General features: G+C 46.5%; 1 protein-coding gene across 1 annotated transcript in view; it reads left to right on the forward strand.

Moving 5' to 3' along the window:
- GALNS (galactosamine (N-acetyl)-6-sulfatase) overlaps positions 1–12,390 on the forward strand; it is a 46,071-nt gene extending 33,681 nt beyond the window's left edge. Inside the window, exons 13-14 of the mRNA XM_065848096.2 lie at positions 6,397–6,514; positions 9,786–12,390. Coding sequence (XP_065704168.1) covers positions 6,397–6,514; positions 9,786–9,872 — 205 coding nt within the window. The 3' untranslated portion in view covers positions 9,873–12,390. The remainder of the gene's footprint in view (positions 1–6,396; positions 6,515–9,785) is intronic.
- Positions 12,391–17,036: the final 4,646 nt, after the last annotated feature.

Consider the following 17,036-nt stretch of genomic DNA (forward strand, 5'->3'; position numbering starts at 1 on the left):
AAATTCAGTGAAATTATCTCTTGGTAACATCTTCACAACCAGTTGTCAGTTTTATTACCCAAGTCCCAGATGACTATTTATACGTGCCTTTACTAAAATACTCCATTGCCGGTCAGGAAGAACAGAAGTAATAATATATAGCAAAAGCTGGTACAGCTTAAAATACCGTTAACAAAATACCCAATGCAGACTGAAGTAGAGTGAGTGTTTTGGGTCAGGTGGCAAAGCCAAAAAAAAAGAATTCAGAGCAGAAATCTCTGAAATTTTGTCAGTTTTAGCCAGAGGTGCAAAGCCTTAATAACATGTAAATACAGGGTGCTCACGCCTTGTTGATACTCCAGGTTAGTAGTGACTTCTGCTTAGAGCAATTACCCCCTGTTCAAAACTGAGTTTACTAAAATTTGAACGTCAAAATACCTGTGTTTTACTTAGGGCAATAGATTTTACTGCTATGGAGAAAATGGAAGTGATAAGGCTTGGCTGATGAACATAATGATTTTTAGAACACATTAATTAACAAGAGAGCTCACAAGTGCCTATTTCGAGCAGATGGAAAATCCAGGAAATCATCAGAGAGGTAATTGCACTGGTTATGGAGCCAGAAAAGAAGGGAAGAAGCTCCTGAAGGGGAGCTAAAGGGGAAAGGATCTGATAGAAACGTTGCCAGTCTTGCCGTACTGATCAGGGCAGAAACCTCTCCGTGGAGAAAAGAGAGAAGGTGCAACAAATGTGTATAACAAAGAGCCAGAATCTTGCTCAGGGGAGATGCTGACTCTTCGTCTTCTTGAAAAAGAAGGAAATGGCAGCAGCTGCAATTGCAGGGGCGAATCAGCTGCTGCCACAGGAGAGGTGGTGTTGAGGAACACTAAAATTCTGGAAACTGTGGAGAGCTGAGGGTAAAAGAGCCCCTGCAGTGCCAGTAAAAAACATCCAGCATAACCACACGGGGGCTGGATGCAGAGAGGTTGTCAGACGTTTGCAAGCCAGGCGTGACAGCCGCTACACAGCCAGCTCCGGAGGGAAGGGGGCTGAAGAAAAATACATCCATGGAGGAGAATCTCTAGCCTAAGATCAGAGGTAAACTCATCGCGATCGATCGCTGCCCCCTGCCCAGTCCGGGACCAGCGCTCTGCATCGTGGCGCATCGTCTGATCAACCTGGAACTCCTGTGTGATTGTGGCAGCCCAGCAGCCTGCAGGTATTTCAATGAATCTGGGCTAGAGTAGCGCTGTATAAAAAAGGAATATTGAAGTAAAAAGCCATCTGAACTGGTTTCAAAAATGCAAAATGCAGTTTGAAATGGGCGTCTTCTTCAGAGACAGGTTGGGGCAGTGCGGCAGTAGCCTGAAGGACACATGGCTTAAATTCTGCTTCAGAAATACCGCTGAAGCAACCAGTGGGAGGATCAGATGGACAGTCGTTACCTTCTGTCACCCATTCACGCAGATACTAAGGCTTTATGTAGTCGTTCTGCCTCCACCCCCTCTGCCATTTGAACACTGCAGTCACTCGCAGTGAAATGCAGCAGAAAAGCAGGATTCTTGCAGCCGTGGAGTTCCATGAAAACAGTTGGCTGGGTAGAGGATCAGCAGGATCACATCTCCCTCCTGCAAGGAAAGCTGTGGACACCACTGGAGAATCCACACAGGGGAGAGGCATTGTCAATACTCCAAATATTCCTGTGGATAGCCGACCACATGCCCAGTGTGGGGTAGTTGCAACTGGGTCCCAGCAGATGCTGCTGGACCAGACCCTTCAGTCTTCTCTTTGGTTCCTTTTTTGCTTTTCTTCAGCCCTGTGAGCCTTTCCAGTAATTTTAAGTTGCCATGTTTCAGAAGCAGAGCCCCAAACCTGTTGTCTGCCTCATGTATTGTGCAGACTTTAAATTGCAAATAAACTTGATAATACAAGAGAGGAACTGAGGAAGACTGAATAACGGGACAAGATCAAGACTTGGATACTGCAGTGCTGAGCAGCCTCACAGCACTGATAACAGATAAAATCAAATTACCTGAATCTGGGTGTATTTCACAATTAAAAATAATGTTTTTAATTAAAATAATTCCGGTGGAGAAGGAAGTAAAATATATTTCATTAGCCAAGTTTTATGCTCTTGCCATAACTTCACGTGTGTCTGGTAAAACACGCTATAAATCTGAAAGCATCTATTAAGAGCCCTCTGTCAGTTTTTTATGAAGCACACTATATAATACCCATTTTGATACATTCCTCTCAATAATAATGCAGTCCTGTCACTCCCAGGATAGACATACTGCGCTGTGCCCATACGGGAATCATCAGGACAAGATCTAGATATTTTAAAATGCTAAAAATCCTGTTTAATTTGCTCTGGTTCTGATTTGAGGGTGTATTGATGATGGTGGAGAATCGCCCAGACCTGAAGGTGAAAGACTGACGACTGCAAGAATAAACCAGAGCTCTAACACCAAAAACATGGACAAACCCTCCTTACAAACCTGAATTTCAGTGCAGGGCATGGGGGGGTTAACGGCAGAGCAGGTTCCACGGGGCTGTTTGGCTGGGGAGGAGATGGGAGCAGATTGCCAAGGCGCAATTACACTAAATGAAGGAAGCAGAGGCCACACCTGTGCCTGGGACCCCGCGCTCACAATCCAGCCCTGATTGGATCTCCTGAGACTTCCCGGAGGTAAAGTGTCAATTAGTGTAATGACCCTGGACTTTGTCCACTGCGTTTGCTCGTTCTGAGTGTGGAATAATTTCGTGTACGCCGGGGGATCTCTTTTAGCAAACTCCTCACAACACCACCTGCTCACCCGCTCGTTCTTCCCGTGCTATTCCCAGCTCTCCTTCAGCAGGACTGTTGAACTGGAATACAAGATGCTGCATGTCCCGGGGGCAGCGAGCTCTGCATCTTCATGCACACAATAATGCCCAAACACCTGTATAGATAATATAATCTTTTTTTTTTTTTCATGTTTGGAACAGAGATTGTAGCAAACCCAGCTCTCGCAGCCCAGTCCTGCATATGCATTCAGGGAAATGACAGGACTTCATCGTGTAAGAGTCTCCAAACTCCATTAACGACTCAGACTGATTACCATGAAGTAATTATCTCCATCTTACATACAGAGTAAAGGCACTCTTCTCTTACAGATTTTGTCTCAAAATGCGCTTCTTGTGTAGGGCTGGAGACAGTTTTAGCCCTCGGTACGCAGTCAGCAAATGCTTTACAAACCTCTGTGTGGATTTTGGATTTGGAGCGCTTTGTGGAGCTAAACAGGTCTGTCTGAGCAAAACTGGAGCTGGTCAAAGCAAGGAATCTGGGCAAGGCAGGATAACTGACCCCAGCGCAGCTCTGCTTTGTCTCAGCAGGTGACTCTAGTTTGTCACCAACGCCAGCCCCGGGGCTGGTGCCATTGCAGGCATCGCCGTCCCCTGCTGTGCACGGAGACTTGATACGCGGCCGGATGAGGAAGATAGTTCATGTGCTTAATTGAGGCATCAGAAGACGATCCATCATGATCTTCCAGCATTGAGTGACACCTCATAGCACGCGGGGTCCGTCACTGTCGTGTACCTCACCGCGAGGAAGACAGCTGCAATCGGATATGTTTTAAGCTAGCGTCAACAGGTTGAGCCATCTTAAGAGCATGTTAAGCCCTACTGAGACAAGGTTTATAGGTTAGCGGTATGACTTGGAGCATAATCTATACATGGTCTTTAGCTTTAGCCAGCTTTGTACTTATGTGAGAAGTGCGAGTCTTTTCTATGCGCCAAGCCGTTTCTATCACGCTTTAGGGAAATCATTCAGCCTGTGCTAAATGCTGAAATAATCTGAAAGTGTAGAAGCTGCAGGGAAGAGCAGTTCAGAAACACCAGGGGCTGAGGTTAGGCCAAGATTTCCCGTTGCTGCTGAGCTTGCTGAAAAAGCCAGGAGTGTCCTGAACGTGGGAATTAAAGCAGGATGATTTAAATGACTCGAGCTTACTTTGTTATACTGCGGCATTCAAGTGTCTTAGGCTGCTAATGAGCAACAATACTGTGGATAAATGCAGCAGTTAAGATTATAGCAAGAAGATTTTTTTCATTGCAACAGGACTGGCATATTTGGAGCAAAAAGCAGCAGTCATGACAAAATGTTGTTTATCTTTCATCCAGACCACAGCTGTGTTTTCCGCTGGTCTGTCCAGATTATAGCTAATTTGGAACCCTATATATGAAAAGCCGTTAGGATGGATGAAATTGGGCTATCTCTTTAGCACTTAAATATTTGCAAAGATGCTGTGGAGCTTAATTAGTTAGCAGCAACATTTTATCTTATGGGTCCACTTCTGAAAGAAGATCTTCAGTGCTGGAGAGATGACATAAGTATGTGACAGACATAAACACATTAGATAGTTACAAGAGCAGCAGTAGGAGGAATGAAATGATTTGATATTTAGAGTATCTGTTAGACTCTAACAATCGATTAAAATATGTATTAATTCATATTAATCCATATTAATCCTTAATATGAGTATCTTAATAAAGTGTGATTAGCTTTTGGAAGAGCTTTCAAATCCTGGCACAATAGGTGCATTAGAAATCTGAAATACTGAAATACACGTGTCTCCCTAAGCTGTGTTTCCCTTCCCTTTCTATCACTGTGTATGTCGGCTTTAATATATTTCCGGCTCCCCCGTTTCATGCCGCGTCCAGCTTGGATGTCCGACACGCCGTGTGCATCCCTGGTACTCGCCTGTAGTTTCAGGCCAGCTCCTGCGGTGTGTTTGTCTCTGCAGCGTTTTCTCTTTGTGTGCAGCCCTTCCCGTGCTTGCTCTCCTCTGCGTGTCAACACAGGTTAGCATTAAACCTGCTCTTTAAATCTGGTTTGATCTTTTTTTCCAGCACGCTGCGGGGCTGGCAATCCTGTGCGCTTGAAGATAGAACCAAGAGGTTTCCAGATAGAATCTCTCCAAACCGAAGGGCCCTTGTGCCACCGTGATGTGACACTGGCTGAGCTCAGTGATTTCTGCCTTGAGTGTCCTCACCAGGCTGGGAGTCTGGGATGGTCTGTGGCGGCTCCCAAACTGCTGCCGCTCCCCCTGGTTTTGGAGAAGGGAGCTATGAGTGCTAAGGTGGGATGTGTGGAGAGAGGAACAAATTTGGGAGCTTTGCAAGAACCGTCTGGATGTCGGGGTGGTCCCACAGATCCCCCAGCCGGTCCCGGCCATGTCCTCTCCACCAGGATGCGGCCACTGGGTGTGAGAGCAACAGATTAGTTTGCTCGAGCTTGTCATTTCCAATTCCCTTCCGCTTCTCTATCAGCAAAGCTCAGGCCCATCCCCACAATCAGCTTCTCTCTGGATGGTTGCCGAGATGTGATATTTATAGGGTTTACTGGAAACTGTTGGCACATTACTGGGCTTCGAAATGGGATTGTTTTTCAAAGAAGGAAATTAGCTGGAGTGTGGGGCTGGTGGCCAGCTTGGACTGTAAGCAAAGGGAGCCTGAGGTCAGGACCAAGCTGCATTGTTTCTTTTATCTTCAGAAGCAATTTGCCGCTCTCTGTTTTTTAAGTGACTCTTAACGTGATGGACAAAATGAGATCATTGGGTAGTAATCCTCCATTTTAGAGGTACTTGAAGTATTAGTGAAGTACACCCTGAACCACTTAAACAAGTACCTACTAGAGTAATTGGGTGGATAAAAATCTGGTAATTTATAACCCGGTATGAGGGCTTGGAGCATGACAGATGGGTCCCAGCTTGGAATAATAAAGCTCTAATGGAAGAATGTAGATGGGGCAGAACCCCCGGGTGGATGTTGCGAAATGGCGAGGTATTCTTGTCTTGGACAAGTCGCTTCTATTCTTCTCCATCTTCCTGTTTGCATAATATTAGTTCATCTTACTTGGTGACTGTGAAGTTTTACTAGCCAACAGTTGTATTTGAAGCGCTTAGCTTGAGAACACCCTTGAAAAACAAAGTATTGACATTACCTTTCTTTCCCTACAATAAACACCTCCACGTGATACACGTGCTTCAGAAAAGCACTAGGAGGAGTGGAGGACAAATGTGCAGAGAGCTGGGTGACCTTGTGTGACACACCACAAGTATTGTCTGGACAAACTTTCTGTACTAATGCGTCTGGCAAGGTGTCTGTCCTGTACCTAGGGTGTCTCTCATGGTAATTGTTTAAGGCACAACCCCAGAAGCACCTTCTTGGCACATGCCACCCTTCCTCCTTGGCAATCAGCTCAAGCTTGCAGCATATCAGCTGTATCCAGCCAGGCTGGACTCCATCAGCCCAGATGCTTCATTCTCCTTCGCTGTGGCCCAGGAAAATTCTTCTGACATAGCTCAGTGATGTGGACACTAATGATGCTGTGCATGAAGCACCACTAAGAACTCCAATGTTTTTTTCCCATTCTAGCTTTACCAGTGAAGAATACCAAAGGGTCATGGAGCGAATATCCATTGTTGTCCAGCAGCACAAAGCGACGATGGTGGCAGGGGAGCCGCAGCTTAATGTGTGTGACAAGGCCGTCATGGTGAGCGCTTAAAGAATATGTACATTTGAGTATCCTTAGCTTAAAATGTATTTTGTAAAGGCTTTTAAAATGTCATCTGATGCTGGGAAGGGATGGAGGAGAGCTGAATGCTCCTGTGTTAAAGGGCTGTCTGGCTGTTGTTTGGCGAAGAGGGCTGTTTGTTACCTGTGGAATGCAGTAGCATAGGAAGGCTCATACGGAGTGGGGTTAGGTCTGGAAAGTCTGACAACATGCTGTGGTAAACTCTGTGGCTTCCTTCCTTAGAGATACCGCAGCATCTACAGCTGTTGATCTTCCTTCTCCTTTCTAATCCTTCTGCAAATCTCAAAAGTTCTCTGTGCTGTAAGTGGTGGGACTGGGACAGTGGCTCTTTTGTCAGCGATGTGTGTGAGTATCTTTGGTCTTGCTCAGTCTCCCTTAATTCCACTCACGCTTGACTTTTGCAAAGCCTTTATGGCTTGAAACGTGACAAACATTTTCAATTCTATTTTCTGCTTCAAATTGCACGTTGAAAACTCACAGTTTGGCTTTCCCGTCAAATGCTGCTTGGATTGTTGAGAACCCAGGAAAGAAACGGTGTAGTTTGTAGGAAGTAAAGTTGTTGGATGACAAGAGTTTGTGTAGTCTGAGGGGATGTGCCTATAGATTGTCACAAAATGGTAACGGGCGAAATCTTTCTGATGCTGAAATAATCTTCTGAAGCAGTCAGTACCTGCTGCTTAGGGTCTGTCCCCAGCCAGCCAGAAAAGTACAAAATGTGGAGCTGTGTCTTCGTAGTAAGAAGGCAAAGATCTTTTTTAGCTTTGTCACATCTTTTTATTTTTGGATGTTAAGTAGGAAAAAGATTTGAAGGACCATTGTTTCAGTCTTGTTTGCTTTCATTATTCAACTTTTCCCTTAATAAATACTGTTCTGTGTTCCTCTGGGACCTTTTGGGTTCAGAAGTTCTCCCCAGTGCCTGGCTGCTGCCAGAGGCCCGCACTGGAAAAGCATTTCTTCTGTGCTGGCTCCGGCTCCAAAACTGGTTCATAAACTGTCAGAATAGTCCCCTGTTCTGTGACTACCCTGGTGTAGTGTGTTTAGGTGCTGGGAAAACATCTGCTATCCCTGTTGTCAGCAAATAGTGTCTTTGGGTTGCCTGATGGAAAAACAGCTGGACTGGAGATCCCGGACTCCGCCCCATACCCCAGCCCCACGTTTTGCAGCCCATGGGCTGCTGCTTCTGCTTCGGCAATGGCAAAGCACTGTGGTGCCTGCCCAGGCCATGCTCCAATGCTTGGCCAAGCTCAGACCACATCTTTCAGGGCATCTGGGGCAGAAAAGCCTTCCTAGTGGGCTGGAGGGGTCTTCTGATCCCAGGAGAAATGTTCAAATCCCAGCAGGAAACCTTTTTACATAGTGAGTTTTCTATTCTATGTAAACTCCTAACAGGCTAGTTACACGGTCACTAAACTAAAATAAACAGGCACAAAATTTTCACCTTTTGAGACCAGAGATGAAGATAACCAGATCATTTTGGAGTGATAGTATTGCTGGGGTTGATTGGGCCCTAAATCTGTCTTTGGGGGATGCTGGGAGATAAATATCACCTACTAATGCTAAGCCTAATGCTACCTTCTCAATTCTGTCATCTGTTTATTTGCTATGGGCATTTAATATCCTTTCTGGAACAGAGGAGAATTGCCTTTACTTACACATAAGCAAAGCAGACAGATCTTTTCGCAGCTGCTGCAGTCACAGATTGCTGTAAGTGCAGCAGCATCAGCGCTCCTGAGCTGGGAAGGGTTTGCTGGCTCGTCTGTGGCCAGTCCCACCAGCAGCTAGGAGGAAGCTCCTGCCGAGCCTGTTCTGCTGCGTTTTCCTCCTGTGGAGGCACAGGAGAAATCGCTCCCTGCAGTAGAACCGCACTGGCTTGTCTGCATGTTTAACTCGCAACACACATGGTGTCCTCAGGGCTCTTGTGCTTAAGCTCAGTCCAGGAAAGTCAACTTGGACTGCAAGACTAAAGCAAATACCATTTGTTGGGGTTGTGTTGTTTGTTTGTTTGGTTGTTTTTTCCAAAAGAACAAATATTTCATTTGTTTTTTTGGAGGCATCTGAAATTTCCAGCGGTGGTTGTGCATGTTAAAATTGAGAAACAGATTTAGAAAACAGCGTTGATTGTTCTTAAAGTGTCTGGAGCCCTTCATGGGGTGCCTTCCACCAAAGGTCCCCTCTGCTCTGCTCCCTCTGCAGCCATAGCTGGTGTCTCACTGCCATCTGTTGTCAGCTCGGTGGAATAGAAACCTGCTCCGGCATTTTTTCTGAGGTTAAGCTTTTTACTCTATAGGAATTCAATTCCAAGAAAGCATAAATGATTTGAAGGATAAAAATGAGTAAAATGAAAGGCAATAGGTCAGAGCTGAACTGACATTTACTAGGTGCCAGCAGGAACCTCCCATGGATGGATAGACCTGGAGAGAGGGAGAGATAGAGAATGAACACAAAAGCTTTTTGAAGGCAGAATGGGAACTGTGACCATTCACATTGCTGCAATCCCGAATTTAAAATGATAAAACTCCATGAAACTGAAGAAATTTTAATCCAAGTTCCTTCCTCCCTTAATCCCTTTGGAAGATGCGGTTTCCCTGCTGATGTCCTTTCTCTGTTGTGCACATGCTGGAGGAAGGTAGTTCAAGAAACATGGAAACAAGAGAGGCAAATATTAATACTTTTGGTCTGCATGCACTGGAGTAGTTGTCTTATAAATGCCTCCTACTCCATCTGTTCATGAATTCACCCATCAAAATGCTCATTAGAACATGGGCATTCTTACCTCTCTCACACCCTTGGCCTTCTGTTACTTTTTGCTTGTTTCCTCAACAAGGTGCGTGGATGTCTTGATGCTAGAACAATAACTCTTTTTTCTGGATTCAAGGAAAATGAGGAGTTTCACCTCATGGTCTGCTTGCTCCACTCTACTACAGGAAAGAGAGGACGGTCACCAGAGTCCCAGCAAACTGCATTTACACAGGAGACACCGCGGTATCCCAGGAGAGGGAATCTTCTGCTGCAGAACAATTTCTACTCTTTCCCAAAGCTTTGTTTTGAATTATGTTTGGAGTTGGGAAGTTGATGAGCCAGGAGCGTCAGCTGCAAGAGGGGCTTAGTTTTTCACGCAGGACACAAGAGCGTCTTTGTGAGAATCAAAAGGGGTTGGTTACGGTACAGGGCTTAGCAGATAACGTGGTATGAATAATTTTTCTGTGTATTTTGTGTTTGTTTTTAACAGAACTGGTCTCCTCCGGGCTGTGAGAAGCTGGGGAAGTGCCTGACACCGCCCAAGCCTGATCCTAGGAAGTGCTTTTGGCCTCACTGATGTCTGCAGCTCTCAAGACCTACACGGAGAAGCTATAACCAGCCGGACACAGGGTTTACAAAGCATGTCTTCTCATGTTGGCACTCCTGTTTACACAGAAAGGGTGTGATGTATCTATGATATCATCATTTGCTCTTCCAAGAGGGCCAGTGTTTATATTGCTAGTGCTCAGGGTTTAGCCTGGAATCCTCTGTTGTTTCAGTTGTTTCCGTAAATGGTAACTTCTCAGTGAAGACTCTTTCAACTGTAAAAGCTCTCTGGACAACCACAACTCTACCACCACCCCAGAAACGCCGCGGATGCACCATTCCTCTTCCTCCTTCCACCCAACCTGCTCTCGCAAATCATTGCTCGTTCGGATGCCCCAGCAGCAGCCATGGGGAACTGTTCAGGAAACACAGAGCCACCAGAAAACCCTGCCCAAGCTGCCCTTGTTTTGCTTGCCTGTCGCTTGTTGGTTTAACATTTGATTTCCATTGTGAACTTTTTGGACACCAACTTATTTTTCTTTTCTCCGTAAGCTTGCGAGCACTGGGTGCAGCTGTATGGCCCAGAGCGCTGCTGTGCATCGCTGGGTGCAAGCGAGTGCTCCCACCCTCCCTTCCTTCCATCTGGAGCTGCAAACATTCCCTAGGTAATGGTATGAAAATATCTGAAGATAGTGTTTTTGTAAGTATTGCCTTATCGATGGTGTGCAGGATATTCCTAGGGTGCTGGGGGTCAGTTGTTCATTTAAAGGGTTTTCTTCATTTCCAAAAACCTGAGTCCAAATATGGTTTAAGTCACGCTTCTAGTCTCATGATCTGGGCCCAGCCAACTGCAGGCTCAGAAATGCCCGTTTACATCAGACGTTAACTCTTGACCCTGTTTCCAGCGTGTGCTCTCTGAGGAATTCTTGTGCAAACTTTCCACAGCCTGGGTGTAGCACGTCTTTAAACAGAGTTCACGGTAGATGCCGATCCTTCTCACAATTTCACATTGCAAATTTCTCATCTGCCTTTCAGCCTGTTTCACACCCTTCGCTATGGCTAAAAAACATGTCTGGAACAAAACCGAGCAAAGTTACTCTGGGGCTTCAGGGGAGCAGCTAGAACAACACTGGAAGTGCTGTTTGCACCACTGACAGCCCCGCTTCCACCCCTCTGGGATTTTACAAGTACACGTGCCCTCTCTGCATGGTGTGGTGCTGCATTGGGAAAAATCGAGGCGCTCTGTACGTGCAAACAGCCCTTCTTCTTTCCCAAGCAAAGCTCGGGGCTGGTTTGAGACAGGCTGAGAGCTCTGCTCTGTGTCTGTGCTGCTGCTCCAGGCTGCTTCTTACCCTCCCCTCATCCCAAACGCTCTCCTTCTCTCGGTTCCCATGGTTTATGCCACCTGTAATCCACTCCTCAGTAATTCCTAGTGTATATCTCATGAAGCTGGATAATCCTATAAGATTGTAATAAGAGCAGCACTTGAGTCGGCTCTTACTGTTCCACCTGTCAGGAGTCACAGCCTTCATCGGCTGGCAGAGCCTCTGCATCTCTCTGCACATCTGCAAATGGTGCTCGTTGATAGTCTGAGCTGCCTTACGATGTTCCTAATTGTCCTTCCAGTATACCAAGGCATTTCCAGTTCATCCATAACATTTCTCCTTGTTTTGACATAGTGGGGATAGCTCAAGTCATGGGAGATTCTGATCAGCCTGTTCTTCAGTCAGGACTCGCTGCAGTCGTGTGTGTCCATCAGCACAGGAGACCAGACAAAAATCAATAGCTTCCCGTTTTCTGGGTGTTGTCCACCTCTGCTTTAGTTCTTCTGTCACCCAGAATTGTTCAGAGCCCTCCAGTCCACGAATACCAGCAGATGAAGATACCACCAGCGGAGGGAGTCCAGCGCTGCAACTCTCTGAAAACCCTTGTCAGCTCTCAGATCGCAATGAACGCGCCTGCCGTGAATTGTAACAGTGCTTTGTCTTTCTGCGTCCTGCTTATTGAGAGGTCACGTCGCAGGGTGGCAGCTCAGCAGCTCGGCACCAGCCCAGACACGTTTCTCAGCTCTTTGCATCTGCAGAACGCACGTTGCGAGCGCACGGGCTGCCCCGTGTCCCCCGCCTGCCGCTTCGTCCTTCACTCTTTCACAGCTTGCGGCTTTGAAAATCTTTCTTTTTCCCTCTTGGACAAGCCATCCTGTTCTCAGCACACCCGGTGTTTGTCTGGTTACCCAGCACACAAAGTCCTCATTCCTCATTGAAATAATTTCCCTGTGCATAAATTCTGGATGTAAACTTCGCACTAGAAAGCTGGCTGCTGTAAGTGAGTTGACTTCATGTCTGTTTATTATCTGCTTCATGTCCCTTTCTTATAAAAGATCAAAGCTTAATGTGAAGAAGCTACTGCTTTGAATTTGAATAAGAATAATAGTTTTACAGCTGGATAACTAAGGAGGATTTTAAATCAATGCCTTTCTCAAAGATGTACATATTATAAAGTTGTGAGATAAAGAACTAATGAAGAAAAATAAACTAATTTATCAGAAATGCATTATACAATTCATCTGTGCGCACCTGTAAAACAACTGAATAACACCTTGCCCTGGGACAGTCTCACAGATACGCCTTCCAGGTCATGGGACTGACCTGGGTTAAAAATAACTTGTTTTGTTTTCCCTGTATTATTTTTAACGTGGATCAATTTCCCAGCCCACGCAGCTGCCCAAGCGCAATTCCGAGCCTGGTGTGGGGACCAGGGATGGATGCGACCGGAGGCTGCGGCCACCAGCCACGGCCCCAGCTCCAAATCACCCTCGGATTAAAAAACACAGACATGCATCACCACATCTGCCCTTAATAATTATCCCAAGCCTCTGAGCTGAAGCTGGGCCGGGTAATACTTGCCCAGTTGGAGGAACTGGCTGTACTAGAGCAGATATTGGCTTCACGGGAGCTGCTGCAGGACCTGCCTGAGGTTGTGTGAACGATAGTGATAGGCAGGAATGGGGCTACTGGGATTTACTGATGGTCGGGGACACACAGCTTGAAGCTGGTTTGTTGGTGGCTTCTTTTTTCAAAACATACAAGCTAAAGGAATGACAATGTCTGTCTGAGACCACGTCTATGTGATTCCTTTCTTATATTTAAATATCTGCTACAAGCTTAATATCCACTTGTGCTTAAAGTCCAAGGAGTTTATTCTTGCCTTTAATTTCCAATTAGCTGAGCCTTTCGAGTCTCCCTGCTCTGCCCCAGAGGCTGTGTTATCATCTGACCCTCCATGCAGAGAACCTCCTGAAATGGATGTAGCTAATAATCGTGGAAAAAAGTCCTACTGCATTCCCAGTCTATAGCTTCAAAAATTGGAGCCTTGATTTAAAATCCAGCAGCGACAAATGGATTATTTCGGTGGCAAATTAGTCTCTGTGGACCAACAATTTGGGGATCTGAGGACTGGAATTGGAAATGAGAAAGATCAATTCCGAACACTTAGAGCCAAGGTTAATGCCCTGGAAACTGCATTGAGTGCGGCGATAAAGGATAACGCGCCTCTGTGTCCTGAATGGGAAGCTGACAAACACAGTATTAAACGTGAAAATGGGCAAATTCGGAATGAGAGCGAGTGATACCTGCGTATTTGCTAATAAAATGTTACATGCTGTCTGGGGACTGAGTTTTCAGGCAAGCGCTGAGGATGGCAGCGGCTTTTCATAAAGAAACTGGAAATAATATCACCAAGGATGAAGCTGTTGAACTCGGGACAGTTGCTGCCACCTGGATGCCTGGTGGTGACTGGCTTCCGAAAACCGCCTGGTTCCACATAAAGCAAAGCAGATGAGATGAGGATCTCCTGAAGACTGGAGAATACGTTTTTCCCAGTGAGGACATCTCTGCAGTCACCGTGCAAAATAATTTCAGCAGCTGCAGGACCTTTGGAAGGTGAGAAGGGTTTGATGTGGGGATCCGGTGGGGGGTGGCGCTGGGAGGTGGTTCATTGTCCATGGAGTCGCCAGCAGAGCCAGATGAGAAATAAACCCCCAGAGATCTCGCTGTTGTCCTCAGCACTGGGAAACTTCACAATCTGCATCTACTTTTCCTCTCCCAGAGTTCCCCCGAGTGCTAGTTCAGTGTCCAGATCACTGTTTTGCAGATAGAGTGGCTTGTTTTCCATTTTGTTTTCAGTTACAATAGTTTTATTTTCAGATATAATACTTGTAAATAGACTTTTGCTTTTGTTTTCTGGTAGTATTTGAGGTGAGGTTTTTAGAAAGCAACACAGCGGTGCCTCTTGAGTTAAACCATTAGTTTTTAAGAACAGTTGTAAGGGAAGAACTGAAATCCCATTTTAGGTTCTTTTTTTGTTTTTTTTCCCTTTGGAAACTGGCTACTTTAACCACCAAGAAAATACTCCATTTGCCTGTTTTCTTTATATCCCCTTCCACCGTTTAGAGTTTTGTTGTTGCTTGAAGCGTAGTTGGGATCATATAAATCCGCAATAAAGGTGGATCCCTAGCCAAAAGCCTGTGGTCTCTTTGCAGTGAAAAAAACCCCAAACCCTTTGCCATCCAACTTCTCGAGTCTGGCAGCTCTTTATGCCTTTGTCCCTCCCAGAGTCACTTAACACTCTTCTGGGCAATACGTCGGTTGGTAGCACGATTCCCATCTGGAAGGGATACGGAGCCTGAAAAGCCCATGGGTGCATTGGCCAGCAGCGAGGAACGTGTGCCAAATCCATCCGTTCTGGATCAGGTTTTAAATCCCCTCCCGGCTCGGCCAGAGCAGGAGTTTGGTGTCTCCTCCCAGGGCCTGATCCAGCTGCTGCCCCCGGGAGCTGCTGGGTGCTGGTTCATGGTGCCTTCACCTCTTTTTTGGGGGCCAAAGCTCCCTCATTACTCGGTATGGATGCCTCGGTCACCAACCCAGGGAGCTGGCTGGGGAACTGCATTCTTCTGCTGTTGAAATAAGATATGTCAAATTTGGTTTGTTTTTTTTTTTTTTTAAATGGGTTTAAAGTGCATGCATTTCTAAAGCTGAAATTGAAACGTTCCAGTGGATTTGAAAGGAAATTTTAGTTCTCGTTTCCCCTCGTGGGGTTTGTTGAAATTTTGAGCACTTTGTTCCGCTTCACACTGAAGTTTTAAAATCCTTAGTGGAACAGAAACTTCCACACTCAGCGCAGCTCTTCTAATTGCCTGGTTAAGCTGATTAGTTAGCCCACAAGATTTTGTACCCCGTGGTCTTTATGTTCACAGGTTAATAATATCTCTCATATCAGGATCTCCAAGCACTTTTAAATCACTGGTTGCTTCTGTGTCCAAAAGAGGGGCAAAGCCAGTGTCATGGGACCACAGGACCATAGTGTCCCCCTGCTACTGGTGTCCAGAGCTGCGGGGTGACACAGAGCAGCCCTAAATCTCCGATCCACCAGCGGATGTCAAGACACCTCCCCGGTGATATTCCGGAGCCCGAGTCCTTTGACATCACATTTGGAAATGGGTCCTAGGAAAGTTCTTTTCAGATGGAAATTGCAGTAGGAGTCAGCGCTGTTGTTTGAAAGGTTGAACAATTACAGGGAAAATTAATTTACTTTGGATGTTACAAACCAGTCTGTACTGGTAGGTGCGATTCATATCCTTTGAAATGGAGGATTAATGAGGTGAAGTTCTGACAGAGATCTGAGAAATGTTGTTTTTTAAACCTGAGCTGGCATGCGGCATAATTTCTGGCAGCTGAATCACTGGAAGTCTGATTTGGTGTAACCTTTACGCTTTTCCTGGCAGAACTGATGGTGTCTGAGGGGCCCGATCCCACATCAGGGGACGGATCCCTGCAGATGCTTCTTCACCCGGCTGCTGGGCACAAAGGGACCGGTGGAAGCTGTGAACATCTCATCCTGGTGAGACCTGCTGGTTTGTCTGGGCACAAGGGGCCTGGGAACCTCGCTCAGCCTCTAGAAAAATATGCTGGTGTCTTCTGCTGGTGCTGGTTTCAGTGGTGGTTATGTAGGAGGGTCACAAACAAAGGTATGATGGAGACCCCAGCTGACGGATGCTCCCTAGTGAGAGGCAGAAGGCTGCCTGCTGTTTGCACTGAGGCAGGAGAGCCCTTTCCCAGCTCCTGCTTGTTTCCACGGGTAGGCAGATAAATTCCATCACTCCCATCTGCCAGAAAGAGGGGGAGTTGCTGGAATAGCTCATTGTCCAGTATCATGGTTGGGAAGGTTACAAGAGAAACCCTTCCAGCTCATCCGAGGGAGCGAGGGTGTTGCAAAGCTCCTGTTCCAGTGGAAGGCTGTGTGCTTCGGCTGTGTTTGCTTCGCTGGAACAGCTGTTAGAGAGGATTTTTCTGGTGCCAAAGAGATAATCTGACTTCAGGGAAAATCTTAGTCTGTAAGGGAATGGTTGTGAAAGGAGGCACGCTGCCCTCCTGTGCTGTCTCTGGCAATGAGAGCTTAACAAGAAAGGGAGCAACCTTTGGATTGGCCTTCAGCTCGTCTCATTTGCACCTTGGGCCAACATCCGTTAAAGAGGTGCCTTTTGCTGCCTGTAAATGAATTAAAAAGAAAACAGAGCAGTGGAGGATTCAGTGTGCGGCAAATTATTCCTGAGGGTTTCTACCAGGCACTGGGAAATATGCAATGACACAGGATGTGTTGGATGCTGGAATGTGGGCAGAATCAGGTGTCCCGTGAGCTGTGCTGTGCATATGAGCCCATCATGGCTAGTTCGGAGAGGAGAGCAGCTTCCCCTCCTGTGCCAGAGCTGCTTCTCATGGCAGGGAGAACCACGGGGTTGTTGGGAGCAGCTGGTCCAGCAAGAACAGGAGAAAATAGCTCTGCATTCATTCCCAGCCCACAGGGTCCACATCAAATCACTGCAAAATACCCAGCTGGCTGCTGTCACTGTCACATGCCTTGAAAATAGGCGCTAGTGGCTGTCCAGGTGTGGAGCTTTGATTTCTGCGGTGGGTTGTACCCAGATGCATTTGGACCAGATCCAAGTCGTATTTGCTCATGTTAAGAGGAGATCTGTACTCGCTCAGCAGTCCGGCTCCTGCCCGAGATGGATTTTGCGCAGACAAGCGGCTGTTTGCCCATCGGGCAATGGGAGACAGGAGCTGTGTAAGGGTGCCCTGGCCCACTGTACGAACGAGTGACACCAGTAGCTGCTGAGCGGTCAGTCCAGCACCGAGGG

The sequence above is a fragment of the Patagioenas fasciata genome, chromosome 13, assembly GCF_037038585.1.
Source record: "Patagioenas fasciata isolate bPatFas1 chromosome 13, bPatFas1.hap1, whole genome shotgun sequence".
In the NCBI taxonomy this organism is placed as follows: Eukaryota; Metazoa; Chordata; class Aves; order Columbiformes; family Columbidae; genus Patagioenas; species Patagioenas fasciata.